The sequence below is a fragment of the Danaus plexippus genome, chromosome 7 (genome assembly GCF_018135715.1).
Source record: "Danaus plexippus chromosome 7, MEX_DaPlex, whole genome shotgun sequence".
NCBI classification, from domain to species: domain Eukaryota; kingdom Metazoa; phylum Arthropoda; class Insecta; order Lepidoptera; family Nymphalidae; genus Danaus; species Danaus plexippus.
The window spans coordinates 3,810,771-3,822,441 of NC_083541.1; the positions used below are offsets into that span (position 1 = coordinate 3,810,771).

The 11,671-nt window shown below is 30.5% G+C and overlaps 1 protein-coding gene and 2 pseudogenes across 1 annotated transcript; 2 read left to right on the forward strand and 1 right to left on the reverse strand.

The window, feature by feature from the left end:
- The first annotated feature begins 1,728 nt into the window (after positions 1–1,728).
- On the forward strand, positions 1,729–2,894 carry LOC133318774 (N-alpha-acetyltransferase 30-like; annotated as a pseudogene).
- A 100-nt stretch (positions 2,895–2,994) lies between these two features.
- Positions 2,995–4,772, reverse strand: LOC133318775 (NEDD8-activating enzyme E1 regulatory subunit-like; annotated as a pseudogene).
- Positions 4,773–5,337: 565 nt separating this feature from the next.
- Positions 5,338–9,016, forward strand: LOC133318750 (transmembrane protein 185B-like). Its single transcript, XM_061520882.1, is given in 11 exon segments — positions 5,338–5,375; positions 5,452–5,489; positions 5,492–5,627; positions 5,829–6,036; positions 6,809–6,889; positions 6,892–6,940; positions 7,349–7,366; positions 7,369–7,478; positions 7,647–7,770; positions 8,142–8,328; positions 8,330–9,016. Coding segments are annotated over 11 exon segments (1,032 nt in total). The 3' UTR covers positions 8,373–9,016.
- The last annotated feature ends 2,655 nt before the right edge of the window (positions 9,017–11,671 follow it).

Below are 11,671 nucleotides of genomic sequence, written 5' to 3' on the forward strand. Positions count from 1 at the left end.
TCTAGTTAATTGTATGTGTTGTTTTAATTAACCTTAATATTGAATATATTTTTGTGATAATATATTATGTCTATCAGACATTAATTAGTGAGCTAGCTATTCGATTTTCCGGTAAAACAGCCATTCTGCAATTGCACGCTAAAATTGTTATGAACATTCAGGTCATAATCCGAAAAATTACTAAGATTTGTATGCACTGAAAAGTAACAATGGTATTCTTACCTCAGTCTTCGTTATTCGATGTCTGGCTAACTTAACAACAGCAAAATTTCCTTTGCCTATGGTCCTCTCTATGTCGTAAAAACCCACCCTGATGGGGGTTTTCGCAGGACGTTCGCGATCGGCATTGTTGATTTGGAAATCATCAAACTTGACATATACTATTTTCACTTCACCAATTCAAAATTCCAATGTTTTATAAATACTCTAAATAGAAACCATTCAATACTACTCAGTCGTTACACTTCTATTACATATAAATAGCACAAAAATTAAACTACTGTGACTACAGTATTAACGTTAATGTAGAGTCCATGAATTTATTTAAATTTTATTATTTGGTTATTATAAACCAACGATAACTTTAGTTATCCAAAATTGAGTTAAAATTTTATTAAAGTCAGTGTGATGTTCATTAATGTTTTAAGTAACAGTTGATAAACCCTCTTCTAGAATCACTAGCACTGTGTTTTTAGTTTAAATTCAACATAATAGATAAATATTATATTACAAATTATAGAAAATCACGAAGAGGCGGCGCCGTTTGGTACGCTCAATAAACATGACGCCGCCGCCTCAATCCTCACCGGCTATCAACCGATACTGAACTCAAGCCTATAGTCGACTTCTCGAGTAGAGTGAGCGAGACTCGAATCGAGCGAGTACTCGTGGTCTCGTCCAGAACAGCATAGTACTTGCTTAAAACAGAATCGCGCGCGTTTTCAGCAGCCATATTGTTTTCGAGGACGTCATCAACTCGTAACTATAGAGTCTTTACTACGAATAAAACCTATATATGTAGTACAGAAATCATTTCAAATGTGTAAAACATTATGTCCATGTTGACGGCCAAATAAAATAATTAATTTATTGTATTGAAGTTAGAAATAAAACATGTACAAAATACTATGCAAATATTTAGACAAAATATGATACTTAGATTAAATTATTAAAAAAATATATTATTATATTTTAGGAAGAAATTTGAAATATATTGAATATTACAGTAATTATGATATTTAGTACTTATACAGAAGAAACACTTTAAAATGTATATATAAATGTTATTACTAATATACTTTAAGACTTACAAAATATAAATTATAGTAATGGAAATTTGAAACTTGCATAACATAAATATAAACTTAAAACGAAGTCTTAAGGGGAATTACTTCTTTATTGAATCTTTACATGGCAATACAAAACATCATTTTGCAATGTGATTGGGAGGGATTAAAGTACTTCTGTAAAAATTAATATAAATCCACGAAATATTTCGTAGGTTGCATTTTTAAATTACTTATTTTATATATAGATATCATTTAACTTAAGTGTATACATGCTGTCAAGTCACTTTTTCTATCGCAAGAATACTATTGTACCAAGATGTCCGTAGTACTCTTTTACGATTTGACATGAAATGTTTGTATAATCATACAATGCTTTTCTGAAATTATATGAGCTTATAATCGATTTGAATGTGTATATAAATATATGATGAACATCGATATGAATCAAATCGTCGAAGAAAATGTACAAATATAAAGTGCAATCAGAAAATGCAAGCACGAAAAACAAAAGCAAAAAGGCCAAAGATCCTATTGAAACGACTGATGAAATTACAAATTGAATGAAGACAAATTGAGTGATGCGTTAGTAAATACTCTTCATATTAACAACTTTAGTAACCTAACAAATGGTACAAGTGATCATTCTAAAGATAGTGTTGTCCATCCTAATGTAGAACCTGTAGCACATGATGCAGCACCAGCGACGTTAAAATGAATGTAAATAGTGTAAGTGTAATGATTTTGATAATCATGCTGTTAACAACATTGAACCTTTGGAAATTGAAAGGTTATGTGCAGTGGGTTGAGTGAAAATGATAGTATTGAAAACTCTGACCCTTCACAGACATGTAAAGAAGAATTGAAATTATATCCTATGAATCTGAGCTACAAATGCCAGAAATAATGAGACTCATACAAAGGATCTGTCTGAACCGTATTCTATCTACACTTATAGATATTTCAATCCACAATTGGCCCAAGCTTTGTTTTTTTAGCCAGTCATGAAGAAAATGTATTGGGTGCCATTGTGTAAATTAGATATGCATCGAAATGCTGTTAAAAGAGGATACATAGCTATGCTGGCTGTGGATGAAAATATAGGAAAAAGAAGATGGTTCTAGATTAGTGCAGAAAGCGATTAGGGTAAGCCAGTTTAATGACAGATTTTCATTTTAATTCAAAAAAATGTAAACTGAATATCAAAATTCTATAAAGATTCCATTCCTATTTATTATAAGACTGCATTTTTAAAAATAATAGTCATGTTTCATTTTAATTTCCAGGCAATGATAGACGACAATGCTGATGAAGTTGTTTTAGAAACGGAATCACGAACAAACCGGCACTGAAACTTATGAAAATCTTGGTTTCGTAAGAGACAAACCTTATTTCGATACTATCTCAATGGTGTAGATGCATTGCGGTTGAAATTATGCTCAGGTGAAATCTGTAGGTAATGAATGGGAAATTTTCACTGTTGTGTTACAGCTCTGAGAAAACTGTCTCAGGCATATAAAAACCTACTGTTGTTATAATAACATAACTTCACCAGCCTTCCATGTGATTATAGCCAAATGTATAGTTTGTTTCAATTAATTTTTTAATCATGTGATGGTTTATTTTATCTAATTTATGTGTTAAAAAATTGTTAATTAAAATGTTTTCTGCAATTTCTTTCATATTTCATAAGTAAATGGTTGATATCCTAACAGAAAATACACACTTTGAAGTAATATAGTGCATATTCATTTATATCCTTATAAGTTATAATTTTAACACAACAAAAGGCGTATTATAAAGAGAAAAATGTTACCCTCAATTTTTTTTATTGATCTTTAATGACATTTCTAAAATGTAAATGTGGCTGAGTTGTAGAGGCTCCATCATAATAAATGTATTATTAACAGGTTTATACTGCTTTGTTACAATTTTGATTGCTTCATGGCTATGCAACCCCCTAGGAAGGCTGAGACACTGTGATTTCAGCTCCACCATATCTACACATTTCATGAATATGGTCCTTTATGAATGGTGAACATGATATATCACTTAATAGTTTGGAGACACAGGTTTTTAATTTAGATATATCGCTTCTGGTCCCATTCACCTGGTGCTCTGCAATGCTCAGATCTGAACATGTCCACTGCCCGTAATAGTATATAATGTACCATCATGACATCTGGTTCCTCTAAATAACCTGCTATGTATGAAGCCACAGTTCCCATTTGATACTCAGATGATATATTATGCCTCTTATCAAATGCAGATCATACGCATGTCTACAAAATAGTTTTACTTCAGCATCACTTATACTATCACAATGTAATTGTGCCACTATTTCTTGAACTTTACGGTAAACTATCTCGGCTTCAATAGCAGCTTGAGTTCTGTACATACTTTGAAGTTTCACATAATGTTCTGTAGAAGCCGTCATATCTGGTAATACACCTCGGAGGGGTACCTTTCCTTTTCCTTCTGCTTCAATGAATGCTCTCAAGCAGAACACATGATCCAAAATGATGAGCTGTCTTTTGTTAAGTTTTGTTGCTGAACTACTGTATATTAGTTCCTTAATATTTACGGGCAGAAATGTTTGGACCAATGCAGTATTGACGGCTCTTAAGCTTCTTCAAAGTTTTCCTCTTCAATAGGTATACTATTCTCATCCTTCCTAATAAAACCTCTGATAATATCTTTAATTTCATTTTTCTCCTCCTCTACTGTCGGCCACTTGTTTTCATTTGTAACTTGCCATTTCTGGATTGCTTTATATAGAATAACAATCCAAGGACATGTCCATGATCCTTTAAATCAAGATCATCTATATTAAATGCATTCAATATTCAGCCAATGTAGGAAATGGGACATCTAAACGTAAATCAATCTGTTCATTTTCAGGATGAACTTCTATGATTGGGTGCTCATTAATCTGTATTCTAAAAGAACCCAAAAATCCTACAGATCTGCATAATATAAGGAACCTTAATGTCCCATAATGATTTGCTAAATCCTGTGTAGTTTTCTCCCTAGAGATGTTTCAATAACTACACTAAAATTTAAAAAAATCTGGTTGTCTTGCAGAATCTGTTCAGGAGGCTCTTGTACTGCATGACCTTGAACAGACGATTTAATTCTAATAATAGTCGTAGCGTTTCTGCTCCTCTATTAAGCCTTGGCTTATATTTTCTAAGAAAAAGTTACATCCAATATCTTCATCACTAACGATATTATGATCAACAGAGTAATTGCTCCAACTCCAGGAAGAACTATTGACTTCAATATTTCAGTACCAAGTGCTGTAGCATTTATGAGACAATATGACCCTTTTCAGAGCTTTTGACCGTGATCTCCCCAAAGCCTCAGTTGCCGTCGTACTGTTTGTTCTTTTCACTTTGTTCCGGCGATTTAGGAGAGGGAGAGGCCATTGTAGTATGTAGATGTTATAAAAATAGCTTAAAGCTAAATATAAATCAGTTTATTGAATTTCTGATTCTAAAAGGGACGATTTTCAAATATCTCACTACTATTAGTATTTGATATCCAGTGAGCGTATTTTGATTTTTGTCATTCGACTTTGAGTTAAGTATGACGGATGACAGTTTGTTTTGCATAACATAAGTAGAGTTTAGCAAGTGAAATCGATTTTACACATATAAAATCACCGTAGTTTCATTTTAAAGAATATATAGAAAAACTAAAGCTTCAAAAATAATTTGTACTATTAAAAATTTCCTAGGATTTATCCTTTGTATTAATATAAAGCTATATTCTTAGAAGTCATAAATTTTTTAGTCTATTATACCTTATTCATAGAATTATGATAGGTCATCTTAATACTATAATAGAGAACTCTTTTTTAACTAAATATAGTAATTTATTTAAGCTATGTATTAAGTACCTATATATTGAAATTTGTATACTATATACAATTGCATGACAAGCTACTGTTTTTGTTAGAATTTTTGTAAAGAAGCCTTACTTTCAGTTCTAAGTCCAGGAAAAGTGCAATGACAATAGTTTTTATACCAATAAGGTGAATGTGTTTGGAATGAATTTACAGACCCTATTTCAAGATTTTAATCCGAGGTAATTTTACTGTAACCCTTAAACCGTGGAGGATTTCATTCGATATATATTAAAACCTTGTTCTTACAATCTACAGCAAATTCGTCGTTCACACTTGTTTACTGATATTCACCGCTCTTTTGGCCTTAAGTTAGATAACACTATATCATGGTCCTACTGGGCAGTATTCACACCAATATGGATATGGAAATTCCTTGTTGTACTTGGTGCTACAGTAGGTACATATGTGTGGTGGCAGTACCCTCATTTCAGGTATGTAATTACTTATATTATTCATTGAAATGACCTTACAAATAAATGACCTACATCAAGACTTTTAGATATAATTAGCTTTGTAGGCTTACTTCATTATACATAAGTTCTATAATGTTTATGTTGTATATTTTACTCTAAATATAGAATTCAGTAACAAACCTGTATACATATATGTAAATCACAAATATTTATTCACAGATTGGAAGGTGAGGCATATATTCACTACAAGGCCATGTTAATAAGTCTTGCAATACATTTGATATTGCTCATGTTTGAACTTCTTGTATGTGACCAGTTGACAACTAATAGACATGTTTGGATATTGGTGTTCATACCGCTCATATTCATTAGCATAGTCTCAATAGCTATCTGTATATGGTGTGTTAAACACGATAGGAGTTATGAGGTAAGACTAAACCAACTGACTGATGAAATATATATTTAAAATTTTTATTCCTCCTCCTCCTTATGATTCCCTATAAATTATATTATTTTAATGTGAAACATTAAAATGCAAATGTTGAAACCTAAAGATCACATTTATTTTGATACACAGCCTTTATTTTAGTTAAAATTATATACCACTTATTTAAAGTATCTGTTAAGGCGACACTACATTCTTATTCAATTTAAATGTTGTCAGTTGTAAAATAAATTTACCTGCTGAAGCTAAACATTCAAACAATAAACACCTTAACACATAGTATTTCTAACTCAAAAGGAACCAGTTCATTATTAATTCAATAGATTGTCATTGTATTGTAGATGAGAGATAGTATAAGTAAACCTATATTAGGCCTGTTTTACATCACAAATTCAATATTAATATCAATAGTAGTAATGATTTTTATACGTAACTATTCTTGCCATTGCGTTTACAAATCTAAAATTTAAAGAGTTTTCTATGGAATTTATTATGTATTTGGGTTTCAATGAGCTGAAGAGTCACAGAACATTTTATCTTCCCCCACTAATGGTACAGAAGTTATACAATGGAGGATTGAAATTTAATGCATACTATTAATAAATATAATATTGATTTCAAACAATTTTTTCAAACAAGTTTCATTGCTATGAAATTCATACATATCATAGAGCCAACAAAAATTTAATTTTGCAAACAAAAATATATATTTTTTTAATTAATATTTATTATTATATTTATATTTTTTTTGTAGTTGGAGTTGTTCTGTGCTGTTAATATACTTCAATTTATATTCTTGGCATTAAGATTGGATCATTTTATCAACTGGTCGTGGGGGAGGTTGTGTTTGTGCCTATGTGGATATTAATGTGTCTCAGCCTAGTAGGTGATGTATGTATGTTTTTATGTTTTATAGACTGTTATACACAAGTTTTATATCTTTATATATAAAAGTAAGTCGTGTTAGTAACACTATTTATAACTCAAGTATGGCTTTGGCTGAAATTTTGAGGAGAGATAGATTAGAACCGGAAAGCGACATGGGATACTTTCATCCGATTGAAAGGGAAAAAAAGGTTGATAGAATTCAAAATCTTCTTATATACTGCCTTTCAGTAGGAATAGATGTGCCAGGTCCCCTATACATTTTAAATCTAAAAGTTGCAGACAAAATTGCAGGCAAAAACTAGTATATATATATTATACTAATTATATTAATTTCTATGATATAATTTTAATATCTCTGTTCATATGTCATTGTGTATAATATAGTAAGAGATTTGTTTTCCTTCAGGGGTCCTATACAGCATAATGTTGCTGGTATTCTGCTACGAACACCCGAAGTAAATGTTCAACAAAGGAGGACTAGTTTCAATTCAGCACTCGCGTACACTTTCACAGTTATACCGATATTGGTGTTTCAGGTAATTGTAGAATTTATATATATATATATATCTATTAATATATATATATATGTAAACGTAGTATAAAATATATATTATATATATATATATGTTTTGTGTAATGGTTGTATATTATATTATTTAATATATGAAAAGGCTAATATCAATTATAATTCATTATTATTTCAGGTGCTGTTGACAAATAAACTAGATGAATGGTTGTCCTTATCATATATTGTAGTTGTTAGCCCACTGTTTGTTACATTTGCTACACTTATTATAATGTCGTTTAGCTCCAAGGGGGGAAATAAATGTAAGTAAAAATAAATATATATTGATGGAATGTGTTACTGGATATAAGTATCCAGAAATTAGTTTGATTATTTTGTCCATATAAAACTTAGTTAAACTGATGTTTAAAATTTTTGTTGGACTATTTTTTGTATCAATTGTAAGAGTATCAAATATATATATAAATATATATAAGCTACGGTTGTACTATGAAGAAAAATAATTATAATGTTTAAACATAGATTTAAGAATTATTTTAAAGTAGCAACTACCTAGTTCTTTGATATCTTCTTGGAATACACGTTCAATAACGTAATATTCTCTCTAATTTTTACTTCTTTACTTACTTGATCTATAATATATATAAAAAAAATATTACGCATCTATTTCCAGGGTGGTTCGGTATACGTAAGGATTTCTGTCAATTCTTACTATCAGTGTTCCCGTTGCTGCAAGAATACGCGAACATAGCTTACAACAACAACGTGAACAGGCAGACTAACGAACAGACCTCGGAATATAGAGACGATGATAATATTAGTAAAGACAAGAAACAGAAAAACCAAAAGAAAACGAAGCTTTGAACCAATTGTGCCTATCACAAGTATAGACGTGCCGGATTGATGATGTGTTCATGTTACTAGTGAGCTTGCGATGAGCAATATTGTTGAACATTATGCCTCGGCGTGTGCTGCGAGCTGTTGAGGGATTTGTATTCAGCATGCCCATACAAGTTCGCGTTTAGCGTTTCCCATACAGTAATGTAGTTTAGTTATATAATTTGCGAAGATTTATCATTGAAACGCAGTTAATGCTCCGTTATCAGTGGTGATGTTAACTCGGGATCAGAATACAGTACCTTATATGAGTTCCAATAGTCACATTACTTGCGGAGTGTTTAAAGTTACTCGTAAACCCACGTTGATGCTGTCAGTGAGATTTATCTATGAAAACTGTTAAAGCTGCGTTGTTAGTGTCTTAACGATAGAGTTGTATAACGCTATATAAATACTTGTTACTGTCACAAGAATATTTTTCACTAGTACAAAATGTGCAAAGATGTATGTATGTGTGTATCTACCTGTATATATTGTATTTTAGGGAGTTCTGTTATTAAATAAGACAGGTGGATTTGGGTTTTAACGTAGTTTAATAAAATCTTGGTGCTAGAGTAGTATTCGTTTTATATTTTTGCTCGTGATTATTTGAAATGATATGACATACATGTATCTTATCAAGTAAGCACTGTTTGCGATGGTTTAAATACATAGTTTCGAAAAAAATATTATATTTTAACTAATAGCATAAATTTTTGTGATTCTGTTTAATTTTAACATTATTTTTAATTTTATTTTCTAAGCTTTTTTTTATTTCGTTTTAATTATATTTTTATGGCACACCGATAGAAGGTTAAATGTAAGAAATGAAACGACGCTGTCACAAATCAATTTGCTACATTTTTTTCATATTATTGATGATAAAATTTAAAAATATTAAATATTAAAAATCAATGCATTAACTTGTACAAGTTGTAATTCATCTCATAAACCATCTATCTCATTACCAAAGCCTGCTTTGGTAATGAGATAGATGGTTTGATTTATGTATTTTTGTTGTGATGATTTATGTATTTTTGTTGTGATGCTAATACAATTTTTATTAAATTTTAATGTTATTTTAAGTAATTATATTTTTTTGGCAGTAAAAGAAAATCAGTGAGGTTAATTTTTTTTCCAACAATATTTACATGGCATGGTGTTAGTTGAATTATATGTTATTTTTATTTCTTATATCGACTCACATTTAGATGTTTTCCGTCCATTATTAAAAAAAAATATATATACATACATATATATTATTTTAACTCAGTAATGAGAAAATATATTAATTCGGTTGTTTAATATTACAGAGCGTATTTTTAGTTCAACTGAAACTATTACGTGAATGTATGCTACTGTAACGGCTACCGAATGTCAGACGTTTGAGATACGTTTCAAGATGTCGTGAGGAAGCGCAATAAATAATCTATGCGGCATTCGTGATTGTAATATTTCATACGGACGAATGTATCAAAAGTAATATCTTTGTATTGCTACATAATGATATAAGTATATTTTTTATATATACATATATTTTTTATCTGTAGATTTTTTTCTTTTTTTTTTTTATCCTCAGTGATTTATTAATGTACTGTAAATTTACGGCTTTGTCAGTATTTATACCGAATATCGTCACGCAAATATTTCTATAGATATCAGTATAGTAATAACAGCTTTGTCGGGTGCCTCTGTGACAGTTTTGTACAAACAGGACACGGTACAGTCAGCGTACAAAGTAGCGATGCAAAAGATTTTATTTTACAGATGTTTTTGTCGATAACACATGTTGTTCACTGTACTCTTGTGTTTTTTTCATAAAATTAGTAGACCTAGGAACCGAGTAAGGTTTGTAGCTGTGGATAAGTGTACATATAGTGATTATATCATGAATTGTTTACTGTGATACACTTTATCTTCCTAACGCCGCTTCGCAGTTGTGTGGATCGTTAGCATATTATTTTGTTGAATAGTATCATTTATTTATTGTTCTTAAATAAATTGTTTCTTGTACAATCTGACTATTATTATTTTTTTTTTAATCATCCCGTCTTCACGTAATTTTGAATATATTTGACGTAATTTCTGTGCTGTTAATCTTGATTGGGGAACTTTATAATTTTTTAACTGGATTAAATTTTCCTAGAAGTAAAAAATATTTAGACTAGTCTGTCACAAATATAACAAGGGCACCTAAATTGTGCAAAGAATCATCACCATAGAAGTACGTCACGGGTTATTTTTTTTAGAGTACTATATACTCTTAGAAAGTACCATGTTGTTATGACTTCGTTTACATCGGATTTGTAATATACCTAGCAAAAATTCATACTATAAAAGATTGCCGTGTCTAAATCATCAAATTAGTCAAAATTACCGTGTACTGTAGAAGGTCGAGGTTGAACAACCATAAAACTTTAACGATAGCAATTCTGACTTGTCCTACAAGAGCATAGACGCTAATGTTAAAGTTAGCTGGTAGCTGGTACCGATATCTCCACACATCGATTTATTGCACCGAATACTACAACACCACAGTCCTCATAATGACTTCGAGTAGCTAGTAGTGTCACAGAAAAAAATATTTTTATATATTTTTTAAATATCAATGTATTTATTATGACTTCATCGAAAATATCTAACAAGAAATGGATAAGCGAAGAGACTGCGGACGAAGAGAGCTGTTCAGGCATTCGAAAGAAATGGAAATCGTTTGTTATGCTATGACAAAAGTCATCTTAGAAGCGATAATAAATGGAAGGGATATATTGGAAATAATGATCACTCCCTGACCAATCGTAGATATATATGGAACTTGTCAGCATACAGGTAGATATAAACTTTGAGTGTCTAAATAATTTACTATGTTGTGTTTCTTAATTATTTAACCAGTCAAATTTTGCAGGTTTTAGATCAAATCATAGAATATCTAAATAAACTAGTTAAATCATTTTACAAACTAAATCCTAAGTTGGCTAGGTTAAAAAAGACAATACCTTTATGATAAGTAAACATGATAATACTTTCGACATGTTATGCAGCAGACGATTTATTTTGCTGCAATCAATTCATAGCTTGATTATGACAATATTATCAACGTGTCTCCATAGAGAGGATACAAGGAAAATGATTGAATCTTGTTTAAGGTGAGAGCGGCTCTTAAAAGATTTTTTTTTTAACTTAATGTATTAGTTACCCTAATTTATACGTTTATTTTTCCAGCTTAGTTGATATCTATAATAATCTTATCGGTTTAAGTTATAAAAAATTCACAGCCAAGTTCAATATATGCAGTAACACATTTCCCAACACTATTAGCGAAACTAA